We start from the raw sequence: 15,153 nt of genomic DNA on the forward strand, positions 1-15,153 counted from the left end.
AATATGCTATTATTGCCCGACACTGGTTGCTTGCAGAAACTATGTACCCAAAACCTCCATGAAATAAAACTGGTGGACAAATATAACATGATACACTGCCTGATTAGATCTCTTCCAACAACAATTAAAAACTGAGAAAATGGGGGAGAGAGAGAGAAAGAGAGGGCAAAGAAGGAGACTGAAAGGTGACAGATCTTGACGTGAAGTGAGACAGGATTACTATGGTAATGACAGCATATTACCCAATGGGAATGGTGAATGTTGTTGCCGACAGCGACAGAGCCACGAGGGGAACGTGTGTACACATTAGAGATGTGTTGGAGCAGGCTAGTTCCAATTCCTGTAGTTAAACACTGCCTTTGAACTGTTAATAGAACCCTGAAACCCAACCAGGCCTTAACACAGGGAGAGGGAAAGCAGAGGAGAGAGACGTATAGAGGGAGGGAGAGAGAATAGAAGAGATTGAACACACACCTATTAAAGGTAATAAAGCGTAGCTTCATAAACTTGGACCTGCTGACCTCTGACAGCTCTCAGCCAATCATAGCTCTGACACACACGCACCTGCTAGTCCTGCAGGTTTAGAAGTGTGTTTGTGTGTTGTGCGTATGCATGTGTGCGTGCGTCCGTGCCATGTCAGCAGTATCTGATTAGGATTAGATGTAACAGTTGTTTTAGTTCTGAGGTAGTCATACGCAATGTGTTGCCTATATTACACACACAGTCTGGAAGGAGGGGAGGTGGAGAGGAGGAGAGGAGGGAGAGGGGTAGGGGATGGAGTGGAGGGGGATGAGGGTGAGGGAGGGGGAAGTTGCCTGGGGTGGCTCTTTATTTATTTCTGTTTACAGAGTCAGGCTGGAGAGACAGAAGGCAATACCTCCATTACTATACACGGAACCTAATTATTCCACACCCACCCACCCAGCCACTCAGCCAGCCACTCAGCCAGCCACCCACACACTGAGGTCAAGGTAACCACACCTGTCTCTCTGCCCACAGTCTCCTCCTGCCCCAGGCTGATAACCTCTCCTCCTCCTCCTCCAGATGGTGAAGCGTGATTCATCCCTCCAGAGAATGCGTTTCCACTGCCCCAGAGTCCAATGCTGGCGAGCTTTACACCACTCCAGCCGATGCTTGAAATTGCGGATGTTGATCTTAGCCTTGTGTGCGGCTGCTTGGCCATGGAAACCCATTTTATGATGCTCCAGACGAACAGTTCTTGTGCTGACGTTGCTTCCAGAGGCATTTTGGAACATTGTAGTAAGTGTTGCAACCGAGGACAGATGATTTAAATGCGCTACCCGCACTCGGCGATCCTGTTCTGTGAGCTTGGGTGGGCTACCACTTCGAGGTTGAGCCGCTTTTGCTCCTAAACGTTTCCACGTCACAATAACAGCACTTACAGTTCACTGGGGCACCTCTAGTAGGGTAGAAATTTGACAAACTGACTTGTTGGAAAGGTGGCATCCTATGACAATGCCATGTTGAATGTCACTGAGCTCTTCAGTAAGGCCATTCTACTGCCAATGTTTGTCTATGGAGATTGCATGGCTGTGTATTCAATTTTATACACCTGTCAGCAATGGGTGTGGCTGAAATAGCCGAATCCACTAGTTTGAGGGGGTGTCCACATACTTTTGTATATTTATTTATTTTATTTTATTATTTTTATTTTACCTTTATTTAACCAGGTAGGCAAGTTGAGAACAAGTTCTCATTTACAATTGCGACCTGGCCAAGACAAAGCAAGGCAGTTCGACACATACAACAACACAGAGTTACACATGGAGTAAAACAAACATACAGTCAATAATACAGTAGAAAAATAAGTCTATATACAATGTGAGCAAATGAGGTGAGATAAGGGAGGTAAAGGCAAAAAAGGCCATGGTGGCAAAGTAAATACAATATAGCAAGTAAAACACTGGAATGGTAGATTTGTAGTGGAAGAAAGTGCAAAGTAGAAATATAAATAATGGGGTGCAAAGGAGCAAAATAAATAAATACAGTAGGGGAAGCGGTAGTTGTTTGGGCTAAATTATAGATGGGCTATGTGCAGGTGCAGTGATCTGTGAGCTGCTCTGACAGCTGTTACTTAAAGCTAGTGAGGGAGATAAGTGTTTCCAGTTTCAGAGATTTTTGTAGTTCATTCCAGTCATTGGCAGCAGAGAACTGGAAGGAGAGACGGCCAAAGGAGGAATTGGTTTTGGGGGTGACCAGAGAGATATACCTGCTGCAGCACGTGCTACAGGTGGGGGCTGCTATGGTGACCAGTGAGCTGAGATAAGGGGGGACTTTACCTAGCATGGTCTTGTAGACGACCTGGAGCCGGTGGGTTTGGCGACGAGTATGAAGCGAGGGCCAGCCAACGAGAGCGTACAGGTCGCAGTGGTGGGTAGTATATGGGGCTTTGGTGACAAAACGGATGGCACTGTGATAGACTGCATCCAGTTTATTGAGTAGGGTATTGGAGGCTATTTTGTAAATGACATCGCCGAAGTCGAGGATCGGTAGGATGGTCAGTTTTACGAGGGTATGTTTGGCAGCATGAGGGAAGGATGCTTTGTTGCGAAATAGGAAGCCAATTCTAGATTTTACTTTGGATTGGAGATGTTTGATGTGAGTCTGGAAGGAGAGCTTACAGTCTAACCAGACACCTTGGTATTTGTAGTTGTCCACATATTCTAAGTAAGAACCGTCCAGAGTAGTGATGCTGGACGGGCGGGCAGGTACGGGCAGCGATCAGTTGAAGAGCTTGCATTTAGTTTTACTAGTATTTAAGAGCAGTTGGAGGCCACGGAAGGAGAGTTGCATGGCATTGAAGCTCGTCTGGAGGGTTGTTAACACAGTGTCCAAAGAAGGGCCAGAAGTATACAGAATGGTGTCGTCTGCGTAGAGGTGGATCAGAGACTCACCAGCAGCAAGAGCGACATCATTGATGTATACAGAGAAAAGAGTTGGCCCAAGAATTGAACCCTGTGGCACCCCCATAGAGACTACTAGAGGCCCGGACAACAGGCCATCCGATTTGACACATTGAACTCTATCAGAGAAGTAGTTGGTGAACCAGGCGAAGCAATCATTTGAGAAACCAAGGCTATTGAGTCTGCCGATGAGGATGTGGTGATTGACAGAGTCGAAAGCCTTGTATATATAGTGTATCTAATCACACACAGACCTGCTATATATATATATATATATATATATATATATATACACACACACACACACACACACACACACACACACACACACTCCGTTTCATAGGATTGAGTGTGCTATACATAACAGGGAGGAGAAGGAAAGGAAGAGGAAAGGGACACACACAGACACTTCATGCTCTTTCAAGGCAAACGGTGGCTACTTTGAAGAATCTAAAATATATTTTGATTTGTTTAACACTTTTTGGTTACTACATGATTCCATATGTGAAATGTAATAGTTTTGATGTCTTCACTATTATTCTACAGTGTAGAAAATAGTAATAATAAAGAAAAACCCTTGAATGAGTATGTGTCCAAACTTTTGACTGGTACTTTATATATTTATTGTTTTTGTAAAAAATGGTGGTGGGGAAACCGAAAAATCGGTCTTCTCACAAAATTGTCTGTAGCGTCCAAACAGTTGGGCCTACAAACTATTATGACCCCTCTATGGACAGGTGAGACTCTCACAACCCCCACAAGCATCTTGGGAATTGTCTGAAGTTGATACAGCTTATCCGCCAACTTCTGTCTGAAGTGTCCGAACAGTTTGGACTCTGTGGGAAGGTGAAACTCTCACAAACACGTCACTTTCTTTTGCTCATGCCTCACAAGACTCGTCTATAGGTCCCCCAGAACCCCATGAATGGAAATATGGAGACTGTTTAGTGCCAAAAACAAGGAGTTTATTACATGTACAAAAATAAGAAATGTTTCCTGATCTTTCTTATACCTCTCAGATATCGGATAGACACTTCAGAACAAACATCCTTTAGATTTGTTTTTGGGACTATCTGTTGTTCCGTGTAGTAAATCTGTTATTCAATGCATTTGTACGGGCTAATAGCAGTAAGGCCTAAAAAAGTGTTCATTAAATAAATATTTTTTTATATTTTTTTATAATTCAAGGGATATGAAAATTCTCTATCAAATGGCAAAATTATTCTTGGTATCACTTTTAGTACATGAGAAAAATGTTTTATGATTATTTTAAGGATTAGCGTTACATAGTTCAAAAAAAGTGAATAGTTAATAGATTCCTCAGGAACTTTCCCTGAGTGTGCCACGGGCCCTGTTTTCATCCTGGGACCTCTTTTTATTTATATATATTTTTTATTTTAGTCATTTAGCAGACGCTCTAATCCAGAACAACTAACAATTAGTGCATTAATTTTAAGATTGCTAGGTGAGACAACAACACATCACAATCATATCAAGTACATTTTCCTTCAATCAGCAAAGTCAGTGCTAGTAGGAAAAGACAAGTGCTGTGAGAGTTACTTAAGATACTCATCAAAAGAAGTAGGGGTTTCAGATGTACTTGGAACATGGGCAGGGACACGGCTGTCCTGACTTTACCGAGAAGCTTGTTCCATCATTGGGGTGCCAGGACAGAGATGAGCTTTGACTGGGCTGAGCGGGAGCTGCCCTCCCATAGGGGTGGGACTCGGGAGGGCCAAGAGACCAGAGGTGGAGGAACGGAGTGCTCGGGTTGGGATGTAGGGTTTGAGCATAGCCTGAAGGTAAGGAGGGGCAGTTCCCCTTGCTGATCCATAGGCAAGCACCAGGTTCTTGAAGATGGTGCGAGCTTTGATTGGAAGCCAGTGGAGTGTGCGGAGGAGTGGGGTGACATGGGAGAACTTAGAAATGTTGAACACCAGGTGGGCTGTGGCATTCTGGATAAGTTGCTGGGGTTTGATGGCACAAGCGGGGAGCCTAGCCAGAGAGTTGCAGTTGTCTAGATGGGTGATGACAAGTGCCTGGATTAGGACCTGTGCTGCTTCCTGTGTGAGGAAAGGTCGTACTGTAAGGATGTTGTAGAGCATGGAACTGCAGAAGCGAGTCACTGCTTTGATGTTTGAAGAGAATGACAGGGTGTTGTCCAGGGTCACACCAAGGGTCTTTGTACTCTGGGAGGGGGACACCGCGGAGTTGTCAACCGTGATGGAGAGGTCTTGGAGAGGGCAGGCCTTCCCCAGGAGGAAGAGCAGCTCTGTTTTGTTGAGCTTGAGCTTGAGGTGGTGGGCCAACATCCGAGCTGAGATATCTGCCAGGCATGCAGAGTTGCGTGTCGCCACCTGGGTGTCAGAAGGGGCAAAGGAGAAGAGTAGTTGAGTTTTATCCGGGGCCTCGCGGGGCCCTTCACCCAGTCTCGCAAAAATACATTTAAAAAAAAGTAATGATCTTTTGGCCAATATTCCCCAATTACAACTGAAATACCAATATTTTTCTATATTAATTTAAACTGTGTTCTTACTCTTAACAGTTTAGAAAGTCACAGCTACACCACTTCTTTAACTAAATTGAAATGTCAAAACCCATTATTCTATTTGTGTACCCTTCACCACGCTTGGCTAGTACATGGTCTTGAATAATATTTTTTTTATACCCAATTAACTTAAAAGGAGTCGAGGCAATCTGAGTCCAGACACTTCTTACTTGGTTACATAATTTAATTTCTGTATTAATTCATAAAATAATTCAGTTACAGTCAAAATATGATGGAAAATATGATAAGAACTTTAACCTCTGTGTTATAGCACTTGGGCTATAGTCAGCAAAGATGAGGAGTTGAACTGATAGTGCCTTATAACTATAATTCTTACCTGATGACCTGTTCGTCCTTAACCTGCCTCAACATGGGCGGTGCTCTCTCTCTCACTCTCTCTACTGCCCGTCTTTGACCCCTGCCATAATCATTAGACCAAATACCATTATCATATGACTGCATCACATATGCAGCAGCACCTCCAGTACCCGCCTACTGATATACAAACAAAATGATGTAGGTAAAAATAAGCCTAATGATTTTATAGTTAATTTCCATTATCAATTGGTTATTTTATTTATTGTTTGATAACATTTCAACAAAAAAGGGAAAAATTGCCTTTAAAAAAGCTGTAGCATAGCCTACGATAGATCTATTATTAAGGCTTATTTCAAGTGACATGGGTTCCATAAAAAAATTGATATTCTTATTTTAAATTGCTATTGTAGAAATAGACTTGTCATATGTTATTATTAATTAATAGTTAGGAATGGAAATCCCCTCGGCATTACTGATGCATTCCGAAGCCTATGGAAAAGGTACCCTACTTTACTTTGGGTTACTGGGTCCGCCTACATTATAAGGCTTCTGGCGCCTTCTATTGACCACATCAATACACTGGTAAGTTTTTGAGCGGGCTATTTTAAAAAGGTAAAAGCCTGTCCGTCTTCATTAGAAACGTTCTGGGGGACTGGGAATATAGTGCTAAACATCTGAAATATGGGCTACATTAGTCAAAAGCATAATAAATCATACTACAATGTAAAGCGTATTTTCTTATCAGTCACTCTAATAGTCTAACATTTGTAACAAGCTTTATACAAAATCTCAGCAAATCTTACAATTTGTTTACATTTAAATGTGTACAAAATGTACGTTTTTGACATAGAAAATATGTCAGCTAAATTTGTAAACATCCCTCTCCATCTGTCTTGGTACATGTAGTTCTTCGCAGATGGAACTACATAGGAACTACACATCCCTACACCCGCGTTAGTTACCATAGCAGCGAGAGTTTAATTTGTGTTCCGTCATGGCTAGCAGTCCGTCTAGAGTTTTCGCTGCTTTATTACCCGCCGCGGGAGATATTTACCGGGACGAAAACGAACCAGGGATTGGGGGACACACGGTTACCGTTCAGCGAACCCAGAACAGCGCGCGGGAGGTCCAGGTGACTGGGAGCGCAGAGATCTCGTGTCCAGCCGACCGCGCTACTGTTTCCGTTAGTTTCAGAAACAGCAAGGAGTCGGTGAACGACGTCACCAACAGCATCTCAAGGAGAGTAGAGTACATTCTACAGACCCTGAGACAACACCATGTCAAGGTAACGTGAGTTCATTCAACCGTAGACATCCTATTAAATGACTAGAGGGATTATGTCATAAACCCTTTAAAGTTCCCGAATGGCTTTGAAAATGGCAGCCATATTGTTCAGGGTCAAATCCAAACCAGTAATTGGAATGAATGGCAGTAGAGGCGTAATCCTGATTATATTTATGCAGGAAAATAAAAGTAAGGCATGTGATATATCAGAAATGGTGTAATAGAATTGTCAACCTAAAATAGTCATACAATTATAAATACAGTTTATGCGTGTTTTATACAAATGTTCTGTGTAAATAGCCTCTAAAATATATGTAAACAGACCATAAATGTATACATTTTAGTTTTCTTGGAAAGCTGTGAGTGCTATTGTATGATCCAGGTATTTCTTACAAGTACTTGATACAGGTACTTGTTACAAGTATTTGATACAAGTACTTGTTGCATTTACATCTTGTCAGTTCTATAATCAACTGATTTCCTCCAGTGTCTGTATGTGGATTGACCTTATTGTTTGAATGGAATATTGGCAATTAATTTGAAAAAGAAATCAGTGGAATTATTCCTCTAAAACTGGCTGCCTAGCTAGCTAACAAACTTACAGTGCAGATAAATTCTTCAAATTCATTATTTTACACTATCTTATCACAGCACTGGCAAACCAGGGTTGACCAACTCAATGTTTTTTTTTGTTTGGACCCCGGCAGCAGCTAATTGGGGATCCTAATAAATACGAAACGATGACAAATGTCTGACCTTTATCCCATCATATGAAGGTTCATGTCTATTCTAGTATTATAAATTCCCAATTATATTAGTTCAAATAACTTTTAATATAGATATATAGGCCTAAAACAATTCAATAGGATATCTATTGCTATTGGTTGCATAGGTAATTTCATATCCCAGCTGTGTAATTCAGTATTTCAACTCCAGGCCTCCAGTACCCCCAAAAGCACAATTCTTTTTGTATCCCCGGACAAGCACACCTGATTCAACTTGTTAACTAATCATCAAGCCCTCAATGAGTTGAATCGTCTGCGGATACAACTAAAATGTGTGCTGGATTGTTGAGGGTACTGGAGGACTCGAGGTGGGCAACTGGTGTAATGCAATGTCAGTGACATTGACAGACAGACACAGGGCAAACATACAGTCAGCACACTGACTGACTGACACAGCTGTCTAATCACTATACAGTAGGATGTTTTAAGATTTCTCTCCTCCCTCCTCTCCACTTTTCTTCTCCTCTCACCCTGCAGGGGGAAGAGTTGACAGTGACGAGACACATCTACAGAGCTGATGACCTGTACCACATGGAGGCTCTGGTAGGTCCCCCGTGCTGAAATCCCTAAACTTGTATGTACAGACTGAAGTAGGCCATGCATTAACATGGGAAAGGAATGGAGACTGGTCTATGAAGTGTTGGAAATTATATTCTAGTCCATGCCTACTGTGAGAAGTCCAGCAGATAGTATCAATCATGTGCAGCACACCCTGCACTAACATAAATAACATGAGCATATCTACTTCTGCTAAGCTTCCCAGTAAAGCAATAAAAACAAGTAAGCATCCCAGAAGAAAAGTGCTCAAAAAAATAGCCCACGTTAACATATGTAGCTTAAGAAACAAGGTTCATGAAATCAGTGGTGGAAAAAGTAACCAATTGTCATACTTGAGTAAAAGTAAAGATACCTTAATAGAAAATGACTCAAGTAAAAGTGAGTCACCCAGTAAAATACTAATTGAGTAAAAGTCTAAAAGTATTTGGTTTTAAATATACTTAAGTATCAAAAGTACATGTAATTGCTAAAATATACTTTATCAAAAGTAAGATAATAAATCATTTCAAATTCCTGATATAAAGCAAACCAGATGGCATCATTTTCTTTCTTTTTTACGGATAGCCAGGGGCATGCTCCAACACTCAGACATAATTTACAAACAAAGTATGTTTTTAGTGAGTCTGCCAGATCAGAGGCAGTAGGGATGACCAGGGATGTTCTCGTTCTCTTGATAAATGTGTGAATTAGGCAGTTTTCCTGTCCTGCTAAGCATTCAAAATTCAACGAGTACTTTTGTGTGTCAGGGAAAATTTATGGAGTAAAAAGTACATCATTTTCTTTAGGAATGTAGTGAAGTAAAAGTAATCCAAAATATAGAAAGTAAAGTGAAGTACAGATACCCCCAAAAAACTACTTAAGTAGTAGTTAAGTATTTTTACTTAAATACTTTACACCACTGCATGAAATGAATAATTTGCTAGTAACAGATGATTCATATTCTGACTATCTCTGAAACTCACTTAGATAATACCTTTGATAATACAGTGGTAGCAATACATTTACAGAAAAGATAGGGGCGGCAGGTAACCTAGTGGTTAGAGCGTTGGGTCAGTACCCAAAAGGTTGCTAGATTGAAACCCTGAGCTGACAAGGTAAAAATATGTTGTTCTGCCACTGAACGAGGCCATCATTGTAAATAAGAATTTGTTCTCGCCTAGTTAAATAAAGGTTAAATAGAAATGCCAATGGTGTTGCTGTTTATATTCAGAACCACATTCCTGTAAAGATTAGAGAGGATCTCATGTTAAATACTGTTGAAGTAATATGTACAAATTAAATGTGTCTTCTGCATTTAACCCAACCCCTCTGAATCAGAGGTGCAGGGAGCTTGTCTTAATCGACATCCACATCTTCAGCGCCCGGGGAACAGTGGGATAACTGCCTTGCTCAGGATGACAGATTTATACCATGTCAGCTCGGGGATTCAATCCAGCAACCTTTCGGACCAACACTCTAACCACTAGGCTACCTGCTGTCCCATTGATAACATGTGTGAAATGCTTGATAATGTATGTGATCAACAGAGGTGTATATTTTCTGGGTGATTTAAACATTGAAGCTTTTTCTTGAGTGGGCAGCTTAATGAAAGCCAGTCAAACTGTAACCAGTGCCTGCAACCTGGTTCAGGTTATCAGTCACCCAACCTACTAGGGTAGTTACAAAACAGCACAGGAATTAAATCATCAAATGTATGTATTTATCACATCTTTACTAATGCTGCAGAAATTTGCTTGAAAGCAGTATCCAGATCCATCGTATGTAGTGATCACAATATAGTAGCCATATCTAGGAAAACCAAAGTTACAAAGGCTTGGCCTAATATAGTGTATAAGAGGTCATACAATACATTTTGTTGTGATTCCTATGTTGTTGATGTAAATAATATGTTGGTCTGTGGTGTGTAATGAGGAATAAACAGACACAGCACTTGACACATTTATGAAATTGCTTATTCCAGTTACTAATAAGCATGCACCCATTAAGAAAATGACTGTTAAACTGTTAAATCCCCATGGATTGAGGAATTGAAAAATTGTATGGTTGAGAGGGATGAGGCAAAATGAATGGCAAATAAGTCTGGCTGCACAACAGATTGGCAAAGGCATTACAAATTGAGAATTGTGACTAAACTGAATAAAAAATGAAACTACACTATGAAACAAAGATGAATGACAAAGAATGATAGTATAAAGCTTTGGTGCACCTTAAATTAAATTTTGGGAAAATAGCAAACTCAGCGCCATCATTCATTGAGTCAGATGGCTCATTAATCACAACACGAACTGATATGGCCAACTACTTTAATGATTTTTTTCATTGGCAAGATTAGCAAATTTAGGCATAACATGGCAGCAACAAATGCTGACACTACACATCCAAGTATAACTGACCAAATGATGAATGACAAGCATTGTAATTTTACATTCCTTAAGTTACTGTGGAAGAGGTGAAAAAAAAAATGTCTATCAACAATGACAAGCCACCGGGTCCGACAACTTGGATGTAAAATTACTGAGGATAATAGCGGACAATATTGCCACTTCTATTCGCCACATCTTCAATTTAAGCCTACAGGCTTGGAAGGAAGCAAAAGTAATTCCGCTACCTAAGAATAGTAAAGGCCACTTTACTGACTCAAATAGCCGACCAATAAGCCTGTTACCAATCCTTAGTAAACTTTTGGAAAAAATTATTTGACCAGATACAATGCTATTTTACAGTAAACAAATTGACAAACTTTCAGCATGCTTATAGGGAAGGACATTCAACAAGCACAGCACTTACACAAATGACTGATTGGCTGAGAGAATATGATAATAAAAAAAGACTTCAGTGCGGCTTTTGACATTATCGATCATAGTCTGCTGCTGGAAAAAACGTATGTGTTATGGCTTTACACCCCCTGCTATATTGTGGATAAAGAGTTACCTATCTAACAAAACACAGAGGGTGTTCTTTAATGGAAACCTCTCCAACATAATCTGGGTAGAATCAGGAATTCCCCAGGGCAGCTGTCTAGGCCCATAACTTTTTTCAATCTTTACTAATGACATGCCACTTAAAGCCAGTGTGTCTATGTATGCAGATGACTCAACACTATACGTCAGCTACTATGCCAAGAGTGTGCAAAGTGGTCATCAAGGCAAAGGGTGGCTACTTTGAAGAATATAAAATATTTTGATTTGTTTAACTTCTCTAGGGCCAGTGGGACGATTTCGTCCCACCTACGTAACAGCCAGTGGAATCCCGTGGCGCGTTATTCAAATACCTTAGAAATGCTATTACTTCAATTTCTCAAACATATGACTATTTTACACCATTTTAAAAGTCAAGACTCTCGTTAATCTAACCACACTGTCCGATTTCAAAAAGGCTTTACAACGAAAGCAAAACATTAGATTATGTCAGCAGAGTACCCAGCCAGAAATAATCAGACACCCATTTTTCAAGCTAGCATATAATGTCACATAAACCCAAACCACAGCTAAATGCAGCACTAACCTTTGATGATCTTCATCAGATGACAATCTTAGGACATTATGTTATACAATACATGCATGTTTTGTTCAATCAAGTTCATATTTATATCAAAAACCAGCTTTTTACATTAGCATGTGACGTTCAGAACTAGCATACCCCCCCCGCAAACTTCGGGTGAATTTACTAAATTACTCACGATAAACGTTCACAAAAAACATAACAATTATTTTAAGAATTATAGATACAGAACTCCTCTATGCACTCGCTATGTCCGATTTTAAAATAGCTTTTCGGTGAAAGCACATTTTGCAATATTCTGAGTAGATAGCCCGGCATCACAGGGCTAGCTATTTAGACACCCACCAAGTTTAGCCCTCACCAAAGTCAGATTTACTATAAGAAAAATGTTATTACCTTTGCTGTTCTTTGTCAGAATGCACTCCCAGGACTTCTACTTCAATAACAAATGTTGGTTTGGTTCAAAATAATCCATAGTTATGTTCAAATATCCTCTGTTTTGTTCGTGCGTTCAAGACACTATCCGAAGTGTAAAGAAGGGTGACGCGCACGACGCATTTCGTGACAAAAAATGTCTAAATATTCCATTACCGTACTTCGAAGCATGTCAACCGCTGTTTAAAATCAATTTTTATGCCATTTTTCTCATAAAAAAGCGATAATATTCCGACCGGGAAAGCGTGTTTACGTTCAAAGAGAGAGAAAATAAAAACATGGGATCCCCTCGTGCACGAGCCTCAGTCTGATGGTCCTCTGATCGGCCACTTACCAAAGGCGATAATGTTTTTCAGTCAGGGGCTGGAATTACATCATTCAGCTTTTTCCCGGGTTCTGAGAGCCTATGGGAGCCGTAGGAAGTGTCACGTTACAGTAAAGATCCTCAGTTTTCAATAAACAGAGCCAAGAAGCTCAAGGAATGGTCAGAGAGGGCACTTCCTGTACAGAATCTTCTCAGGTTTTTGCCTGCCATATGAGTTCTGTTATACTCAGACACCATTCAAACAGTTTTAGAAACTTTAGGGTGTTTTCTATCCAAAGCCAATAATTATATGCATATTCTAGTTTCTGGGCAGTAGTAACAACCAGATTAAATCGGGTACGTTTTTTATCCGGCCGTGTAAATACTGCCCCCTAGCCCTAATAGGTTAACACTTTTTGGGTTACTACATGATTCCATGTGTTATTTCATAGTTTTGATGTCTTCACTATTAATTCTACAATGTAGAAAATAGTAAAAATAAAAACCCTTGAATGAGTAGGTGTGTCCAAACTTTTGACTGGTACTGTACTTACATGTTTTTTTGCATATCCCAGCTTCCCTGAGAATGGGGCCAGGGTCAGCCATTATCAGCGGTGACCTTGGGGCAGTTTGTGATAAGTGTCTTGCTCAAGGGCACAACGACATTTACCTTATCGGCTTGGATTCTAACTAACGACTTTTCGGTTACTAGCCCAACAATCTTACTGCTGTGGGTGTGTTTTTTATTATTTTTTTAATTTATTTTTTTACAGGTGATGGTGGTGTTCTCAGACTTTGGTCAGATGGAGAGAGTGTGTATTGTTCTGTTGGAGAAGCTGGATAAGAGTGTGTGTGTCAGCACACCTCACTTCCACCACAGTGAAGTGTCTCAGCCTATTGAGGTAACACACACACACACACACTATACTATCACACACACACACTATCATAATATTATGTGTGTGTGTCCAGGCGGAGCGTGTGTGTAGCAGCAGTAGAGAATGCTCGTCTGAAGGCGTCTGAGATGAGCAGCATGCTGGGACAGACACTGGGGCACCCCCTACTGGTCAGAGAGGAAGAGGCCACGGAGAGAGATGGAGGGAGAGGAGGAGGAGAGGGGAGGATGGGGGAGGGGGTACAAAGGCCTAGCATCAGTGCGACCTCTCGTGTGTTTGTCACCTTTAACCTCCGACACAAAGACAGAACCAGGAAGAAGATTTGAAGACTACATTACCCATCTACCCCGTCAGCACAGTGCAAACACACTCCCTCACAATCACACTGTAGATATGAAGACAAAGACGAGGATAGACAGTCATTGTTTTGTTTAGAAGAATATTTATTTAAGCCTTTCCTCAAAGCTTCTGTCCATAAACATGAATGTCAATAAATTATGTAAATGTGGCTGTTCTTGATTCAAGTTTGAGATCTTTATGATAATGAACTGTATTATATTTTGTCTTTAATTTTGTTCTGATATGAAATACTGTATGACATCTTCAGTGATGTAGTGGTTAAAACAGTAGGTGGGTAAACGCTGATCACCATTTGCAGCTAATAAAATAATGCTTCCTATATTTTCAATGCATTTTTCCGCAATACGCTAAATGCGTAAAAGCCTTTTCCCCTCCACTAAATCACTGTGAAATTAAATTGATCTTGTTGTGGGGGAACAGAGAGAGGAGCGGTCCTTTTCATCTATTGTCCAGTTAGGTGTCCCACTGACACACACACTCTTGTGGTCCCTGTCAGTCAGTCTTCAGGGAAGATCTCTTGGAGCCAGGGCTGCATGATGAACCGCTCTCCATCAAAGTGTGTGAAGTACTGTTCTAGGGTGGGGATCTCCGGCTGGAACACACACACTCGGAGGGTTAGGTGTGTATACGTATGTTTGAGTGTGTCAGTTTGCCTTCAGAAAATATTAAACCCCCTTGACTTTTTCCACATTTTGTGTTAAATGAATCCATTTTAAATTCAGTCTGAGATTGTGTCACTAATCTAGAGGAAAACCTGGTAGCACAGGCAAAATTCTAGAGGAAAACCTGGTTCAGTCTGCTTTCCAACAGACACTGGAAGACAAATTCACCTTTTAGCAGGACAATAACCTAGGCCAAATCTATACTGGAGTTGCTTACCAAGACGACATTGAATGTTCCTGAGTGGCCTAGTTACAGTTGACTTAAATTGGTTTGAAAATCTATGGCAAGACCCATTTGACAGAGATTGAAGAATTTTTTAAAGAATGGTTGGCAAATATTGTTTAATCCAGGTGTGCAAAGAAATTAAGATATTTACCCAAAAAGACTCACAGCTGTAATTGCCGCCAAAGGTGTTTAACGTGTATTGACTCGGGGTTGAATACTTATCTAATCAAGATATGAGTGGTTTATTTTTCCATTACATTTTTAAAAATGTTTGCATTTTTTCCACTTTGACAAGAGTATTTTGTGTAGACCGTTGACAAAAAAAATGACAATTAAATCCATTTTAATTCCA

The 15,153-nt window shown here is 40.6% G+C and overlaps 2 protein-coding genes across 5 annotated transcripts in view; one reads left to right on the top strand and one right to left on the bottom strand.

Annotated features, from left to right (window-relative positions):
* Positions 1–6,769: 6,769 nt before the first annotated feature.
* On the top strand, positions 6,770–14,025 carry irak1bp1 (interleukin-1 receptor-associated kinase 1 binding protein 1). Its single transcript, NM_001165270.1, is given in 5 exon segments — positions 6,770–7,075; positions 8,337–8,402; positions 13,431–13,541; positions 13,543–13,559; positions 13,630–14,025. Coding segments are annotated over 5 exon segments (735 nt in total). The 5' UTR covers positions 6,770–6,784; the 3' UTR covers positions 13,880–14,025.
* LOC145859560 (uncharacterized) overlaps positions 13,976–15,153 on the bottom strand; it is a 32,221-nt gene continuing 31,043 nt past the window's right edge. For all 4 annotated transcript variants that reach the window (XM_082959460.1, XM_082959458.1, XM_082959461.1 and 1 more), the window contains one exon: positions 13,976–14,505. In XM_082959460.1, coding sequence (XP_082815586.1) covers positions 14,410–14,505 — 96 coding nt within the window. In that variant the 3' untranslated portion in view covers positions 13,976–14,409. The remainder of the gene's footprint in view (positions 14,506–15,153) is intronic.

The sequence above is a fragment of the Salmo salar genome, chromosome 12, assembly GCF_965601325.2.
Source record: "Salmo salar chromosome 12, fSalSal1, whole genome shotgun sequence".
Taxonomy (NCBI): Eukaryota; Metazoa; Chordata; class Actinopteri; order Salmoniformes; family Salmonidae; genus Salmo; species Salmo salar.